Source organism: Cottoperca gobio, chromosome 17, assembly GCF_900634415.1.
Source record: "Cottoperca gobio chromosome 17, fCotGob3.1, whole genome shotgun sequence".
Lineage (NCBI taxonomy): Eukaryota > Metazoa > Chordata > Actinopteri > Perciformes > Bovichtidae > Cottoperca > Cottoperca gobio.
In genome coordinates, this window is record NC_041371.1 from 8,934,436 (window position 1) to 8,952,021 (window position 17,586).

Below are 17,586 nucleotides of genomic sequence, written 5' to 3' on the forward strand. Positions count from 1 at the left end.
GGGGCGACGTCTCGTGGCCCGATGATCACGGAAGTCTTGCTGGAACGGAACCTCTGACGTGTCAAAGTGTCGCCATTTTCCTGAGGAAGGAAACGCCTTGAAGAAGGAAGGAAACATATCAACTGTGTAAGTGTGTGAGAGACTTTAATGAAGCCAATGTATTGCTGTTTTCGCAGAATGTAACGTTAATCATACCAAAAGCCATGCGTTTTTTGAGCTAAATCGTCTTTGTGACCGTGGTTACAATAAATGATTCAGGACGCCGAGAGGAAAAATGTGACTAGTTGCTAAGAGCTAACTTACCGATTTTGCTAGCTAACTTATCTTAATAAACTAATCTGACTTTCCCCTGTTTTGTTCTTATGTTCTTGTCCACATATCTTCTGTATTAAGTTGGAATGACAAAAATGAAACAAGAATCGTAGCATGCTGAATAGTAGTCAATAAACTAGTCGGACGAGTATTAGCATCGGACCGTAGCTAGATAACGTTGTTTGTTTACGTAGGTCGGTTGGGCAACTTTTAGCATTACATCCCGGCAAGCTAACGTTACAGTTCAAAGTACTCCACTTAGCCGCCTTGGGTCTTCATTTGCAGAAATACTGGGTTCCTAGCATAGTCTAAATCGTGAAGAAAACACATTTACTGGTACAGGATCATGGCTAGTTGCTACTAAGGGCTACCCCCATTTGTGATCTCAGCACTCCGTTACGTTACAGCCTGATTATGTCATAATCACATTTATTTTCGTGATTCTTCTGAAATATTATATGGTTCGGATATCTGGGACCCATTTTTTTGTTAAACGCAAAAAAATAAATGTTGAAAACAGCCCCAATTGAGCAAGGAGATATTGAATTCCCGATGACGGCAGATGTTAATCTTATCTTCAGTAGGATATATTAACTGCAGTTTGAATGTCGGGAGAAAAAAATATGCAGCATGTGGGACTGCGAGCATTTGCTTACTTTAACCTCTGTGGATCCAGGCCTTTCATGATTACAATTACGACTCATCTGCCCATCATTAATTATTTGGTCTATAAAATGGCCAAGCCAAGATGATGTCTTCAAAACGCTTGTTTTGGTCAACCACCAACCCTGAGAGATTTGATTTAAATCACACAAGACAAATATAAGAACTGACTCCTCGTATTTGTGAAGCTGGAACTAATGTTTGGCAATTTGCTTGAGATAATTACATAAACAAATATCAAAATTGTTGTAGTTAAAAATTAAAAAAAATCCAACAACTAATTGATTAATTGACTAATCGTTTATGCTCTCTGCCATTCCTGTTTGATTAACTATAGTCTTTCATGCTGCCCTAATTTCAACAATTGTTCTGTTTTTTTCTTCAGGTTGTTTTTTTTTGCCAAAGTAGGTTCCCATCGCCAGTCACCATGGGGAATATGTTTACAAACCTCTTTTCTTTTTTCGGGAAGAAAGAGATGAGGATACTCATGGTGGGTCTGGATGCTGCTGGAAAGACAACTATTTTGTACAAGCTGAAACTTGGAGAGATTGTGACTACTATTCCCACAATAGGCAAGTCAGACATTGTAAAATAGTGATGTTAACATGTGTTGTGTGCCTGTATTACTCTTAAATGAGAACTTCCATGTTTGTTTTTAATGTGATTATTTGTTGTGTGTTTTCCATTCAGGTTTTAATGTAGAGACCGTAGAGTACAAGAACATCAGTTTCACAGTATGGGATGTCGGTGGTCAAGACAAAATTCGACCGCTGTGGCGTCATTACTTCCAGAACACACAGGGTACGTTTAGTTATGTCAAAACCTTAATGACATCTGTTCACTTTAAATCAGTCACTTTTGTAATAGTTCCTCACTCAATTTCCACCTCTTTGTATTTAATAGATACAAACACACACAAACATTAATTTGTTCCCCATTTGCTCTTGTTCAAGGTCTCATCTTTGTTGTGGACAGCAACGACAGAGAGCGAAGTCAGGAGGCTCAAGAAGAGCTCACGAGAATGTTGACAGAGGACGAGCTGCGTGATGCCGTGCTATTAGTGTTTGCCAACAAACAAGTAAGTTATACTTGCAAAAATCTTTGATATAAGCAGGTGTATATCATAACCAGTTTCCTGGAAGTTTTTCCTGTTGTATTCACAGGGTTGGCTTCTAATGTTTTCTCACTGTTTATTGTTTGTAGGACCTTCCAAATGCTATGAATGCAGCAGAACTCACAGACAAGTTGGGTCTTCACAGCCTACGCAACAGAAACTGGTACATCCAGGCGACCTGTGCCACCTCTGGGGATGGCCTCTACGAAGGACTGGATTGGTTGTCTAGTCAGCTCAAGAACCATTAATAATGATCTGCTATCCACAACTAATCTACTCCACCCAATCTCTGACCTTTCTCTCTACTCTTAAGGTGTTGCAAAACTGAGTTACCCTCTCCAAAAAAAGTACTGGAAGCTGCCCTCACCTCAGGTTGGGGACATCTATTCTTGTAAAGCTGTCAGGTTTTATTATTTTATTTTATGTAACTGTAAATATATTTGGTAATGGGGCAGCTTATTGCACTCTTACAAATCCTACCGTGGTTATTTCTCTTTCTGGCTGTTGGGCAGCCGTGTGTGCATTGAATAAGAAAAAGGGAGGCGAGGAATAAGAATTTACCAGCACGTTGGCCCGGGACCTCAATGCAATCTGATGACTTGTTATGGTGGTCACATGTACTGTAGTGAGGGATCCATGAGGGGCTTTTAATTTTTAAAAAACTGAATTAAACACTGATGCACTACTTGCAGCTACTGTGGTTACGTCAAACAGTAACTACATGCACCAGCCCCCAAATGACCATTTAGTAAACACTGGCATTTACTATTTGTACTCTGTGCGGACATCACTTTGTCCAAGTTGATAACTCCTGTCTGTGAACACTTACCAGCCTTTGTTATACAGTATGTTGGCTTGAATTGAGAAATGCGGCAGCGGTCTCACATCTACCTGCTTCATGGTTGTTTAAAAGGCAGTCTGTTGAGTCAGCATTGGGTTTTTGTATTTCTGAGTCTCAGGTTTATCATGTGCTGCCTTTGCAATATACTTGTCAGCAAAACTGCATGATGTGGTCTGTTGGTCTTACGGGACATGCATATTCACTGGGTGTTTACATCATTAGGCTGCACAGGATCTATTACCCTACTGAGTACTTATTTCAACAGCCCTATACTGTAACTCGTGTGCAGTGTGATAGGTAATTATAACTAAAGGAGTTGCACACAATGGCCCTACTGTCTTCACTAAAGGCTCTAGCAAGTCATGCCTTTTTTTTCCAGAGTTATCAAATCCGGGAAATGGCGTTTTGATGGCAATACAAAATCAGTTTCAGCTACATGTTTAACGTAGTGCCAGTATTTCTTTTCTTTGCAGCACATTGTGCTTGGGATAAACCGGAAGCCATACATATGCCTTCTTGTCCAAGACACATGTTGCCTTTTATTTTCAAGCTTCTTTTCTAAAAAGGTGTGGGTGTTACTTTGTCTTGAGGGTGCATCAAACTTTTTTTTTTTGATTTATAACTGCCTAAATATTTGAAAACTATGTTAATCTCTTACTTAAGTTTCTGTTTTTTATGTAAATCTTTTGTTTTGTGAGGAAAAAAGCACTGTAATTAAAGTGATAAAACAGGTTTCTGCATCTGATTTTCATTCTCACACTATGCAATAAAACAGCTGAATGTTAAGGTGCGTAATGTAGCTTTTCTCATTAAACTACATTACAGGTCATTTAGCAGACGCTCTTATCTAGAGCGACTTGCAGTGAACTAAGTACAGGGACAAGTCCCCCTGGAGCAACTCGGGGTTAAGTTTCTTGCTCAGGGGTACAATGGTGGCAGCCTGGTATTAAACTCACGACCTTCTGGTGTTTTGTTTGGAAGTTGCCAAATATTCTGTCTCCAGCTTCTCAATAGGTCTCACAGCAGACATTTTTGACCTGTCATAGTAGGAAAAGCACAGGTGTTACTAATGAGACTAATGATGGCGCCGCTCTAAGTGAGCAAGCATGCACAATACCAGGAACCTGGAATCAAAGCAGCTAAATGGAATTCAGAAATTATTAATTTAATTATTTACACCTGTGCCAAGTCAAAATGTCTTCTGTGATTAAGGCCTATTGTCAGTGTGTGTGTGTGCTACTTTTATGTTAATGACATTTTGAAAAAAGGAATTACATTTGAAGAAGTAACTTTTGATGCGCAGCTTTCAGAATTATGTGACATTTTATTGACAGTTAATCTTAAAAAATTGGTAAATAAAACAAATTTAGTTTCAGTCCTAACAGAACAGTAATACTAAAAGTTTAACAACAAATCCAAGAATCTGGAGTCATAGCAACCTGATGGGGCCGTCACCCTTTGACCCTGGGAGAAATGTGATGCCCTAGGGTGATGTAAACCACCCAATGTTTGGGTTAAAGCAGTAATGTGGAGAGCACATTGTGTAGGGGTGGCAATCTAGGACAGCATTCTTGCAGGTTGATTAGGCTGCTATGGTTAATGCAGCCAAGCCTATAAAACATGGCAGGAAAGTATGGTGGTGGTGGAAGGGGAGGGAGTTGGAGTCGGGCTGCTTTGTGTGGCCTCCTCTCCTGCTGCTCCGTCAGCTTGGTTTGTGTGTGGCAGTCTAACGGTACTCTGCCATATAAAAGGACCAGCCTGGTTTTTTGCACTCTTCTTTATGAATGCCTTGCTCTTTTTTAGTGCACCCCCCCAGGTGCCAGTCAGCAGAATACCCTCTTTCAGACCAATTCAAGGCAAATGCAAACACTACACTCTATTATGACCAGTGGAGAGCATTCCAATGGTATCGCGCCAGTCAGGGAGCTGAACCTAGAACGGTGAGGGATTAAGGAGCGCTAGCATGATTGAGAAAAGAAAAGGCCCGGAGCTGCTGAGTAGTGCAAGAGGCACAGTGGGATGGGTGACGTGCAAGGACGAAAGAGGCGTCAAGGAGCATCAAGTAAAAACAGTGAAAGAAACACACTTGTTTGACTCTTTTCAAATGTAGGTTTACATTTGCAAGAGGCTGTAATGTACATTTAAAAAGCCTAAATATTTTCTCTGTAACGCTAATGTTAATGATACAAACATTAATGTGCTGATGCCACAACCTTCAAAAGTTTCAGCTATGCAGAAAAAGCTGTCAGATGTATGATCCCTAAAAATAGAAATGTCTATCATGAATGATAATTGAATCTGTATCCGTTATTTACATCTTTTACTTAAGCTGTCGTAAACACATGTCAGGAAAGTGATTTTCAGGAAAAAACCTTACGGCACACAAGAAAAGATGGAATATATATATTGTTCTGTTTGCAGCCACAATGTTCTCAATTCAATCTCTAAGATTTCCAAAGCAGTTACAGCTACCAGGGCCAGACATGGTACAAGATCGTCTTTATCTTGCATTGTATTTTGCATTAATGAGATGAAAAGAAAAATCACAACCTATAGAAAATGTAATATTTGGTGGTTTAATCACATAAAATGGGTTAAAAAAGAAAGAAAATAAAAAATTGTTGTCAAATACAACCCAGAACACACCAGTGTCCCACGATGACCAACTGATTGGGTGAAGAAGTTAAAACACGAGGTCAAAGCCTGTGAGTAAGACACATGGACCTGTCTCCATCCACAGTCCGTTTGGCTGCTCAGGGTAAATGAGGTCTTCAGGGACAGTCAAGCTGCTGTAGAGCATTCTGTCCGCGTTCTGCATCTTTGGATTGGGGGGGGGGGGGGGACATTAGTCGTCCGAGTCTGTGTCGTGGCGCCGCCTGTGGCTTTGTGTGACACCAGCAGGGGCCTTCTTGTGGCTGACAGGGTTACGGGGGACAGGAGACCCCCCATCAGAGGAGTCTGTGTCATGCCGCTGCTGTCGATGATGGGGGTAGGAGGGCTGTCGCTCGGCCTTTGCTCCCCCCCTTGAATGGCTGTCATGGGGTATGGCTCCACTCTGACTGTGGTATGATGGATTATGATGATGGTGGTCCTTTCTGTGCCTGAAGAGTAAAAGGAAACAAACAATCAATGATTGGTTTGTAGTGAACCGGGTAAAATGTGAGCCTGGGGGGGGGGGGGGAAGAGATGGGCTTTATAGTGGAATCTACAGAAAACACCCAATGACAGCTGTATGTGAATATAACTAGCCATCATGTATTATAAACTTGGATCATTAATTCTCTACTCTTACCATCATGTGTTAATGTTACAATTTATGTTAATGTTATGTTACAATTCCTCTCTCACCAGCACATAAATTACATTAATCAATCTGGTATGTACCACCTCGTCCTCCATACCTGATTTACAGGATGAATGTCTTGTGAGACATGCACCCCAAATGTAAAAGGTAAAGCGTCAAGATGATGTGTGCAGGACAGTGCCTTAGTGCCCTCTAGTGCTGGCAGACGAAAGCTTTTGTTTCATAGCAAGTCTACGTTTGCATATTTGGCTGCTATACAGGACACAGTAAAATGTGCTGTAAAACTTAACAAAATAAAACACATTGTTCCTCATTAAAAGTTTGGAAATAGAGAAAGTTCTTCCAAATACACGATAATAGAAACATGTTTCAAGCCACACTTTGTAGAGTTTGTTATCGTGTCCACACTCAGGCTACAGGTGACGGCTAATACCCAACAGATCTGTATGGAGAAATGAACCGACCTCTTTTTGTCATCATCTGACTCCGACGAAGACGAGTCTCTTCTTTGCCTTTTCTTCTTTTTTTCCTTTTTCTTTTTCTCCTTTTTGCTCTTTTTCTCTTTCTTTTTCTTTTTGCTCTCGTGCCTACGGAGCCAAACGGGGTCACATTTTGTGTTTTGAAATATATAGGTTTTCAGTAAGTTATATAAAAAGGTGCCAACTAATATAATGCATGCTCACCGTTGTTCCACATCCTCTTTTTCTACACTCTGAGATGTCTTTGTTGTTGAGGTTTCTGGACGACCTTCTGTTTTGCAGTGCTGTAAAGAAAGCATTTCTTAAATCTCTGCATCAAGTTGTAGATCCAATGAAATATTCTCTCTCTCCTTAAACTCTCAACTATTAAAGTTCTTCTTCACTACTCGCAAAAGATATTCAAAAGGACTGCGTTTCCATCCATCGAACTGCTTTGCACTTACATTATAAACATCTGTATCTTACTGAGTCTTAAAATGTTCAGTGACCTTTGTCAGTGAGAAGAACTTACCGTAAAAACAGGCAAGCCTAGTTTAGCTGCCTCCTTTTCCTTTTGGGAGAGCACCATTTTCCTTGACCCTGCGCTGTAGATGGAAACACTTGTTTATTGAAGAACACTTTACAATCACAGTGCAATTAAGATGAAAGCCGCTCTTGCACACACTTGAATGTCAAGAGGAACAATGTAATGAGTTTTACCAGAACGAAAATAGAACATAGTGAAAGGAAGAATCGTTTGTCCTACCAATATGTTGTTTGCTCGAAAACAAACAAGCTAACCGTACAAATGTTCAAAACCAGGACCTTAATAAACTGAAACCCTAAAACGTGACGGATGTTCTTCCTTCTGACATTATGTAGGAGAGAACACTTTCCATGAAGGGGCCTTTTACATGTTGATTTCCACATATTCTCATGTGGAAATGAACGCATGTTTTGTGGTTGCTTTGTAATATAGGTTGTTATATCCCAAAGTTTACAATGTTCTTAAGAAAAACTAATTACCTGGAACTTCCCAAGCCTGAGACACGATCCACATCTCTCTCTTCACCATCAACCTCTTCCCTCCGGCAAACATCTGCAAAGTCCTGGTATCAAAGTTGGGAAAATTCAAATCATACAACCATTTTCATTTTATTGAAGGCAAGTTCTTTAAAAATATTCACAAGCTTTTGAGTGAAAGCAGTACCAAACAAGGTGACATACCTCTTTGGTCAGGCCAGTTGGTTGCCTCTTCATATTCTTGTGCCCTCTAGATGGAGAAAATATAAATTGATTATATTTGTTGACCTACATTTGCGTTTGTCAACTATTACAATTATAGGAAGTTATACGTACAGGGCAGCCATCAGTGCCTCGTGCTCTGCAGCCTTGACAGCAGCAATTTCTTCCTCTTTGGACAAAGCTGCGCCGCTTTTTTTGTCTCTTGAGTACCATGACAGATCTTTGCCTTTTTGCCATCGTCCTACAGGTGCCATCAAAGAGTTCCCTGGAAACAAGATAGAAGAATTCAGAGTGGTTGGGAAAGACTATTTCTGCTGTATTGTACCCCTCAGTTTTTCATTTTTTTTTTTTTATTAGTTCCTCAAATCGATTGTCAAAACATTTGCCAATCAATTGTTTGTAGGTTGACTAATTGACTATGCATTGTAGCGCTATAGTGATCTTGGTGTTTATAGACTGAATATCCAAACTCTCTCGAAGGCACAAACACAATTCTATTTTGGGGCAAATTTTCCCCTTTAATGCAACAAATGAATTAAGAAAAACTCTGGCTATGATATTTCACTTTTTTTTTAGTTGCATACTCTCCCCAGAATCACCTGTTGATCTGAAATCTTATGCGGAAGCAATAAGCCTTTTAATGTACCCATATCATGTGTTTACGCAGGTTTATGTCCCAGAAATGACATTTGCTTAGCAAGTTGTGTATATAGATACATCAGGTTGTACACCCATCGAGCTGCCCCCAGATGTTGTCTGAAACTTTGTTTAATGTGCTGCTGCATGTTTTAGAAAGGACACTCTTGTAAAGTTGTTATTAATCCCTTTAAGGCCTTTCATGGTCAAATAAATTATAAATAAAGAAATGTGCATTTCATCATTTTATGGCACAGAGGTGGTGGGGGCTACGTAGTTCTTGTTTGGCATGCTGACATGTTGCCAGCGGTGTGGGATACGCGTGTGTGTGTGTGTGTGTGTGTGTGTGTGCTCAGAGAGAGGGAGCAATGAAAACTAGCACCTGCTGCTGTTGAGAGTGGAAAACAGGACTAATATCGAGCAGCCAGACATTGTGTAATGAGAGACTCCACAACAAAAGGTATGGAGAAGCAGTTTGTGCAGTACTGACGCCATGCTGTGTAGTTTAACTGACATTTTAAAAGACTTTCTCTGTTGGTTGCAAGTTAGCAAAAAAAAGCTAATATCAATGTTGGCTCTAGTTAGCGCCGATAGCTTAGTTTTTAAGACTTACCGAGATAATTTTCTCTGTGTTTATCGCCTTTCACATCATCCCAGTTGAACTGGTCCTGGCCTCCTCGGACCCCTCCAGATCTTGAGGATCCAAACATTTTTAGTCGGTAACTTTTAAGACTTTAGAGAAGAATCGGTGTGTGCCGTTAGCTCAACCAGCTGACTAGCTACGTTAGCGCACGTGAGGCCTTCAACGTTCACTCATCCGGGTAGTTTAGCGGTGAGTTTACGTCCATATGTTGATCGGAACAACGTGTTTCCTGGTGGTATAGTTTACTTTGCACATTGAAACGGATCCGGTAACCGTTATATCCTGTAAGATCTGCAGAGTGCAAGAGTTATAGTTGGATAAAACAATGTTCAACTGAAGCTAGGCTATGCTACATATATATATATATTTGTAACATTACTTTGCGCCCAAACACAAAAGCTACAGTAATAAAAGTGCGCGTGTGCTTCTTCCCGTTGAGGTAGAAACTGCAGTTACAAGAGAGTTACATAAACATGTTTAATATTTGCTGCATTTGTATCGTCTATTCTCTTAATGATAATAACACTCCATGTTGCTGTGTGTTGTCCTGCGTATTCCCGACGCTCGCGAACGTAACACGCCGACGTTTCTGCCCGTGTCGATGACGTAGGCAGCACTTTTTTCATTAATGGCTCTCACAGCAAAGACTGCCAGCAGATGAGGGAGAAAATCATTCGGAGACTGATACAAAACGGACTAACATAATTCCAGATGTACATGAGATATTTTTCTAGGCTAATGTCAGGTAGGAAGGAGGATATCCATCTCTATGTTTGTATTTCCATTACCCTTGTAGCTAATACTGCCATTCATACACTTCAGTGTGAGAGGATTGTTTCTGCGGCGTTGCTGCAGCAGGGGAAGAAGATGGTTGTTGTGTGTTCACTTGGTCAGGGTTAAGTTTAGCTGATGCAACTTTAACTGTAGTTTAATCATCGTTTAATTAGTCCCATCGTTTGATAATCCCAACCATTGTACAAACGTGAAACCTATTTCAAAGTGCTCAGTATTGCCCACTGATCAAATGTGCACACGCTCATTATGTGGAAGTGTACATGGTGTAAAACCATATTAAACACCATATTGTCTTGAAGTTGAACATTTTAAAGCCCCCAATCACTCCTGCATCTTTAACTCAGCCACTACTTTTAAGTTCAATTAGTTTGCATAGGTTTGTAAAGTTATCCAAACCCCTACCCATAGTATAAATGCACAACGCTATCCCACACTTTGTCTTCAGTGAATGCTTCTCTAGTTTGCATTTACTACCTTTAAAAAAAAAAAAAAATTGCTTTGCATGTAACATTTTATTCCTTTTGTAGCAGTGAGTCAAAGTGCATGGAACATGGAAAGTACTATGCAGTTTCTGTATGTTACTATAGTTGGATTAGACTGAAAAGGAAGGATAATTGGTTGAACATGTGCCCACATGATCTCCTCTGTGTCTGGGTAAACTAAACTAACAATGCTGTTGTGACATTACATACTGTATGTTGTACTTTTCTAGGGCTGCAACAAATTATTGTTTTCATTACTGGTGAGTCTGTCAACTTCCCAGAGCCTGCGGTAACATATTCCATATTTTTTGTTTTGTCCAACAAACAGTTCAAACCAAATACAAATATTATACTATATTAAACATAATATCATATAAAACAACACAAGGCAAAGACGGGCTGTCAATTATCACATTTGAGAAGCTGGAACCATGGAATCTTTAGCATTTTTTGCTTGAAAGAAACGGATAAATGTGTTAATTGATTAATCAAGTTATTGTTTCAGCAGACTGTATCTGACTACTGAGACCTGATGGCTTTCACATGATTTAAATTTAGCTTCAGGCAAATCTAAATCCCATGGGGTTCAGATGGTTAAAGTGAAGCACAGTGTTGCTTCCAATAAGTCAGGACTGATTGTAAACTCGCATGTCTCTCATTTCCTGTCACGCAGCGTTGGAAGTTTTTAGAGGCTTTGTATATACAGTAGTTTAATAAAATGTTACCCTTTTTTAAATTGCTTTTGTCTGTAAAATGTCAAAGTATTATAAATGAGTCATTTATCAATTAAAAATGGTCTCCAATGTAAACATTCTCTGGCTGCAGCTTCTCAAACTTAAAGATTAGCTGCTTTTTTATGTTACACATCACTGTAAAATTAATATCTTTAGGTTTTGGAACTGTTTTTAGTTGGACAAATAAAATAAAATGAAGATATCTGCTCAGGCTCTTTTTATAGGCTTAAACAATATTCAAGAAAGAATAAAAAATGAAAGTAATATTTAGTTGCAGCTCTAATTGTTTCCATATCATAACACGAAGCTGATGCTAATTTCCAGAATTGATTCACGGATAACTTTTGAAAATCCTGTGTTGGGTTAGGGTTGGGGTGAAACCTGTTTCAGGACAGGACTCCTACAATGTTGAGGCTTCCTCACTGGCTTCGGGGGAAAAAAGAGCTCTTGCACTTATAATTAGCCATGTTGCTTCTTACGGGACGCATTCAAGAGGCTCTGGAGAATGGGTCTTGTCATTTGCACCTGCACACACAACCACCATCTGGTTTGCTTAGAAACAAGAAGCCTCATAATCCTTACATAACCAAATGTCTAGTGCATAAACGTGGCCCCGCCCTCTCTTTTTCCCTCCTCCCTCCTGCATTTTTGCTCGATCTCCTTGTACACGATCATCTTCACTTGAAGTCACCATTTGTTTGAACTCCGGGTGTGTTGATAAGAATAAGAAAAGATAAGAAGGTAAGGAGGCTTTGGACATTGCTTTATTCTTTAAAGAATTCAAAGTTGTGTAGAATATATCGCAAGATGTTGAAGAAGCTATTTTCCAAAGATGTATAATAAGTGTTATGATTATAGCTTTGTCAGTGAATTCATGGCTGCAGAATTTGGTTATAGGGAGTTGACTTTTAAGCCAACATCTACTTGAATGTGAGCCCATGTCCTTTTGTTAAAAGCAGTTTTTGCTCTTAGGATCTTGTATGTCTTAGCTCTTCTGTTTGTGCCATCTCAAGTGGAGGAGGGCTCTCCAATTAGCGAGTAATCTTTCCTGCACCATGGTAACCTCACAGCTTGCCTACCCGTCAATTGCCTTTGCTCTTGGGAGATGTTTTGGCCACCTAATTAAATCCGCCTTTAAGAACCGCTGGCTTATCATTTTATCGCGTTTATCCCAGCAGACGGAGCGAGGCTGGTCTGAGCACATTATCCCTCCTGTTTCTGTGGTTAAATCTTTTTAAAGCACAAACATGTTTGGTCCTTTAAATGACTCGTACCATAATAATCCAGTGTGTGTGTGTGTCATCCCTCCAGTCCTCACCCACTTGTTTCCTTTACTGAACTCTCTTCTCCACCGCTCCTTTTAGCTATGGCTGGACCCAGACCTGTGGTGTTCAGCGGCCCGTCTGGGGCCGGGAAGAGCACTCTGCTGAAGAAGCTCATGAAAGAATTCAACAGTGTCTTTGGCTTCAGCGTCTCCCGTAAGTGTGCCGCTCTATGCCAGAGCTCTTACCAACCTCCTTATTAATGATCATATAGTCAATCTAGGAGATGTAGATGTAAACATTTGTTTAATGTTTTGTTTAACATAACGTTTAGTGTCATGCAAGTTTCTTTTTCTCCAGCTTCTCATATTTGAGGATTTGCTGCTTTTCTTTGTCTTAAGTGATAATAAACTGAATACTAAAGATTAAAAATAAAGTCCATGCTTTGACATACATTTCTTCTTAACCCTCAGATACAACAAGAAATCCTCGACCCGGAGAAGAGAATGGCAAAGGTGCAACATGTTTCTCCTCCTCTCATGACCGCTGTCACAGTGAATCACATCTGTGCGAGTTAGTAATGTTGTCGCTTTCGTCATCTGTATTCTAAATGTTTCAGATTACCATTACGTCACACGGGAGGTGATGCAGAAAGGAATTGACGACGGCGATTTCATTGAGAGCGCAGTGTTTTCGGGGAACATGTACGGGACGAGTAAAGCTGCCGTGCAAGCCGTCCAGGCCCAGAACCTCATCTGTATACTCGACATTGACATGCAGGGTGTGATAAACATCAAAAAAAGGACGGACCTCAATCCCATCTACATCTCCATCCAACCGCCATCCATGGCCGTCCTGGTGAGCACAGCAGCACGTGCATTTCATTGATGGAGGTTCCTATTGTCCTGGCAGAGAGGAGTTCCTGGTTCTGACCCTGAGCTTGCTTTGTACCACAGTTTCTTCGTCATACAGGTTTTAAATGCTCTGTGAATATTTCTGAATGCTTTCTGTATCGTTTCAGGAAAATCGTTTAAGAAACAGAAAGACGGAGACAGAGGAAAGCCTCCAAAAGCGTTTAAATGCAGCACAGGTGGAAATGGAGTTTAGTAAGTATTTATTGTTTGTTTGCAAAGATGTAACCAAATAAAGGTTTAAAACATGACTCTAAAGATTATTATATCTCCTTCTAGGTAAAGCACCTGGTACGTTTGATGTCCTGGTTATCAATGATAATTTGGAGGAAGCCTATGTGCATTTAAAACATGCTCTGCTTGAGGTGAGTTACTGTCGCAGTCCTTGAATCAATAGCAAATAAAAACACTACATCTAATGTCTCTTAGAATGGGACAATACTTTTCTCGATGCATTGTGGGATACTTTGAGTCCAATAGAGGTATAATAATTCTCACTATACATTCAGTCAGCACTGTAAAATGGATTATAGTGGGTTTTATTGTGAGACACATCTTAGTCTTGTAAATGGAAAGTTGAATTGCCTCCTCCCACAAACGGCGATTGTCCAATCATAGCTTAGCAACCGTGACTACGCAGTACAGGTTGTCCACTCTACTGCGAGAGCCTTTCCAAAAGTGTAACGAATGGAGTAAACGTTGTGTTTATCGATCTGTTTAAATGTCTTAGTTCATTGTTGTAGATGTGTCTGTATTTCTGGATCAACATCACTTCATCATGTTTTTCCTTCTCTAGGAAATCAATATGGTCAAGAATGTCAACATGTCGTCGTAGGAGACGGAAGCATCCCGACACCTTTTTTAGTCCCGTCCAGCCACTCCTCACCTCAGACCTCCATTCCAGTTGTGAACATTCCCTCAGATGGTTTGTTCAGCTCAGACAAACATCCCTTAGCGGATACACAAATATATGTTTTATGGTGTTGGTTATATAGAGAGTTAGTTCTTACCAAATGGTATCATGCTGTAAAATGTGTTGTTGTTGTTCTTTTACTGACAGGAAGCACTTTCCACATGTTTATTTTCACTTGAAGAAAGATACTCCAATAATGCTTACTTGATAAGTTACCGGCATGGTATGTAAAACGCCCTCTTGGACTGGGTCTATACTGCGTGCAGCTTCGCCCTCTCACCAATCTGGTTCTAATGACTCATGCCATAAACTGGTCTTTCAAGGGTGTGGAAAAGTCATTGATCTTGGCAGTTATGCTACTCTTTTTTTTATTTTGTGCCACCAGTCAGAGACAGATATCTGCACTCGTTTAGTTCACGAAGGAAACTTCAGCTTTACAAGTTCTGGAGAGAGAAAAAATCATGGCGGCTGTTTACTTTCAGGAGTTCATGCGGGTTAACTTTACTTTAAAAATAATACAACTGCTAATATAAATGCTTTTCTTTGACCAATGATGTGTGAATTTCCATATAACTCCATTATAGTTTGCTTTGCTGGTTAACCATGAATATTGTTGTGCTCTAGTAGGATTAAATCCCATTATAGAGGTGGAAATTGTTGCTTGGAACAAATAAAAAATACTACATCTAATCTTACTTAGAATATAGCTTTTTATTTTATTTTGCGGTGTCTAACAGCAATTTAACTTTTTATTTTACAATTGTACATTTGTGAACTTTTATATTGTGTAACTATCACCTGTACAGTGAAACTACATTAATTGGACTGTTTTTATTCCTAACTGTAAGGATGGGTTTTTAAAATTTGAAGGAAAATTAAATGACATGTTCAAGCACACAACGCTCCTTTTACTTGTTTACTGAAAGAATATTTATGAATTGGGTATATGCAGGAATCCTGAAGTTAAATCCAGACCCTTTCAATACATTTAAAGCTCTATACAGTTACATCAGTAACACGTTTTTAACTCTCATTTACCATACACTAAGTCAGCACAACGGTCTTAGTTTGTGATATGTCCTGCAGGAGCTCCCTCTTAACAATTACCCATCATAGCATGTGCACATAAATGCGTGATAAAGACCATGGATTAGATATATAAACAATGTTTACATACAAAATCCATGCATATGTCAATTGCGCACGTACACTGGTATTTTTAAAGGGAGGATGTGACACCTCACACATACTTTAGACCAGGCATACACCTGGTTAGCTCAGATAGAAAGTGGATAGAAATGTAACTTTGTAGTGAAACCCTGTTTATTTAGGATGTTTTCTCATTTCAATGATCAATAGTTTTTTCCAACTACAAAGGTTTATAAAAAAAAATGTCAATCAAAGCAACATTTATAAACTAAATAAAAAATTATATAAAATGAGTGAATCTTTTTTTTTTTTATCAACATTTGAGATTTATTTCTTAATTTCATGGTGAATTGTGAAACTATTTGTAAATTCTGTTTCAATATGAGCGCTATAGGATACACAATATTGTCATTGTTCAGGGATTGTGCAAAGGCTCACAGTACGAAGTATAAAAAGAGTACGCAATGTACAGAGACATAGTCCCAAAGACGTGCGTTAATGTAACGCATAGAGACATCTGTGAAGACGTTAATGTAACATGTAGTGTCTATGGGAGGGGATAAGAGCATTGTTGATGAGGACGGTTGCAGTCGGGAAGAAAGTGTTTGTGTGGCGTGAGGTGTTGGTCCTGATGGACAGCCTCCTGCAAGGGGAGTGTGTCTTCCAAGTTTGTCCAGGATGGCAGATTACGCTTCTCAGCGGAGCGATTCATTCGCTTATTCCTTGGCGGTGGCTGCAGCGTACCAGATAGTGATGAAGGAGGTGAGGATGTACTCGATGATGGTAGTCATGAAAATGTTTTATGAAATATAATAGTATAGTATGCCATTAAAAATAAAAATGACATAAAAATGACATAAAATGGCATAGTAGAAATATGTCAAGGTATAGTGTTCCATAAAAAAATCATGATATAGTACAAAATTAAAATAAAATAAAACTTCTATGACATTTTATAATGCAGGCCTAATACATTATATTAAGACGTTTTTTATATCATACTATACTATCACATTGTGTATGTCCTACTAATGTTATGTATAGTATGTCATAACAATGTCAAAAGAAATGTCATAGTATAGTTTGTTATACATTTTTTTTTAAATGTCATAGTGTACTGTCATAAATTTGCCATAAATCTGTCATAATGTGGTATGTCATAAGCATTGCATAGTATAGTAGACAAAAAATCATTAAAATAAAAAACCTCAGAAAATGGTGTTTAAGAATTCTTAATACTTTTTAAGGGCCTTAAATTGTTTCTTAACTTATTCATCTTGTATTTAATTTTTCAACTTTTAATACTTCTTAGAAAACCTGTGAACACCCTGATGACCCATCTGTAATTTGGTGTTTTTTTCCCTTAATAATCAGAATTATTTTGGTATTTATTTGTTATTTATTATATTGAACGATTTAGCATTTTAACTCTTATAATATTATGCTTGCTAATATTATTAATCATCCAGCAGTATCACTCCTTTTTCAGTAGGTGTGCTATAAATAAGAATTGTGAAAGAAACTAGCCATTATTTGCAGTACATCTATTTATTATCACTGAATACTCAAACATGTTTCCAAAAACTACACATGTACAGTACAAGCATTACACTCTGTTAGTGCTTTAATATGAATATATAACATGATCCTTGTAACTGACTAAAAGACCTTTAAAAACAATGCAAACGCCACACATCTTTAAGTTACTGTATTCTAGCCACTTTTTATATTGACAAGGTAGTAAATTCTGTGAGCTCAAGTACTTTGCACAAACATTTTCTCGCAATCAAATACAACATTACAGATCTGGTTAAACTCATGTGCTTTGGAAAAGCAAATACATGCAGTCACTCGTCTAAACATCTATCACTTACATATGAAAGTCCCTGTGACATAAAAATGTCAGAAAAGCTGAGTGTAACCTTCAATAATGACAGAAACATCTGTTTCACGATAGTAAATGACACAAGTGCAGTCAAACTCAGAGATCTGATGTGAAACAGGTTCACCTTGTATAAATGCAATATTTGTAGAAGTTGCTCCACAAACAACCGCAGTAGAACTTATGTGTCACTTTGCCACATTGACTATAATTTGACGGCACATCTCTGATTAAACAGCCCA

At 38.9% G+C, this 17,586-nt stretch overlaps 3 protein-coding genes across 3 annotated transcripts; 2 read left to right on the top strand and 1 right to left on the bottom strand.

Annotated features, from left to right (window-relative positions):
• On the top strand, nucleotides 1-3,662 carry arf1 (ADP-ribosylation factor 1). The gene is made up of 5 exons (XM_029453547.1): nucleotides 1-126; nucleotides 1,361-1,547; nucleotides 1,666-1,776; nucleotides 1,929-2,053; nucleotides 2,179-3,662. The coding sequence occupies exons 2-5, from the start codon at nucleotides 1,403-1,405 to the stop codon at nucleotides 2,335-2,337; spliced, it is 540 nt and encodes a 179-aa protein (XP_029309407.1). The 5' UTR covers nucleotides 1-126; nucleotides 1,361-1,402; the 3' UTR covers nucleotides 2,338-3,662.
• A 1,823-nt stretch (nucleotides 3,663-5,485) lies between these two features.
• Nucleotides 5,486-9,695, bottom strand: c17h1orf35 (chromosome 17 C1orf35 homolog). The gene is made up of 8 exons (XM_029453501.1): nucleotides 9,187-9,695; nucleotides 8,052-8,202; nucleotides 7,920-7,965; nucleotides 7,719-7,801; nucleotides 7,225-7,297; nucleotides 6,918-6,997; nucleotides 6,699-6,821; nucleotides 5,486-6,031 (listed from the first exon to the last, which is right to left on the bottom strand). Exons 1-8 carry the CDS (start codon nucleotides 9,281-9,283, stop codon nucleotides 5,776-5,778), a joined length of 909 nt encoding a protein of 302 aa, XP_029309361.1. The 5' UTR covers nucleotides 9,284-9,695; the 3' UTR covers nucleotides 5,486-5,775.
• A 108-nt stretch (nucleotides 9,696-9,803) lies between these two features.
• guk1a (guanylate kinase 1a) lies at nucleotides 9,804-15,210 on the top strand. Its single transcript, XM_029453502.1, has 7 exons — nucleotides 9,804-9,961; nucleotides 12,592-12,705; nucleotides 12,963-13,004; nucleotides 13,109-13,347; nucleotides 13,511-13,595; nucleotides 13,680-13,765; nucleotides 14,197-15,210. The coding sequence occupies exons 1-7, from the start codon at nucleotides 9,928-9,930 to the stop codon at nucleotides 14,233-14,235; spliced, it is 639 nt and encodes a 212-aa protein (XP_029309362.1). The 5' UTR covers nucleotides 9,804-9,927; the 3' UTR covers nucleotides 14,236-15,210.
• Nucleotides 15,211-17,586: the final 2,376 nt, after the last annotated feature.

What these genes read in the sequence shown, in the direction of transcription:
- arf1 (XM_029453547.1), top strand. Translation starts at nt 1,403, where the DNA reads ATGGGGAATATGTTTACAAACCTCTTTTCTTTTTTCGGGAAGAAAGAG. An exon ending in GACTACTATTCCCACAATAG is followed by an intron (nt 1,548 to 1,665) that starts GCAAGTCAGACA and finishes TTTTCCATTCAG; the next exon opens with GTTTTAATGTAGAGACCGTA. An exon ending in TTACTTCCAGAACACACAGG is followed by an intron (nt 1,777 to 1,928) that starts GTACGTTTAGTT and finishes CTCTTGTTCAAG; the next exon opens with GTCTCATCTTTGTTGTGGAC.
- c17h1orf35 (XM_029453501.1), bottom strand. Translation starts at nt 9,283, where the DNA reads ATGTTTGGATCCTCAAGATCTGGAGGGGTCCGAGGAGGCCAGGACCAG. An exon ending in TAGGCTTGCCTGTTTTTACG is followed by an intron (nt 6,998 to 7,224) that starts GTAAGTTCTTCT and finishes CTTTCTTTACAG; the next exon opens with CACTGCAAAACAGAAGGTCG. An exon ending in TCAGATGATGACAAAAAGAG is followed by an intron (nt 6,032 to 6,698) that starts GTCGGTTCATTT and finishes TTTACTCTTCAG; the next exon opens with GCACAGAAAGGACCACCATC.
- guk1a (XM_029453502.1), top strand. Translation starts at nt 9,928, where the DNA reads ATGTACATGAGATATTTTTCTAGGCTAATGTCAG. An exon ending in CTTTGGCTTCAGCGTCTCCC is followed by an intron (nt 12,706 to 12,962) that starts GTAAGTGTGCCG and finishes CTTAACCCTCAG; the next exon opens with ATACAACAAGAAATCCTCGA. An exon ending in CGCCATCCATGGCCGTCCTG is followed by an intron (nt 13,348 to 13,510) that starts GTGAGCACAGCA and finishes GTATCGTTTCAG; the next exon opens with GAAAATCGTTTAAGAAACAG.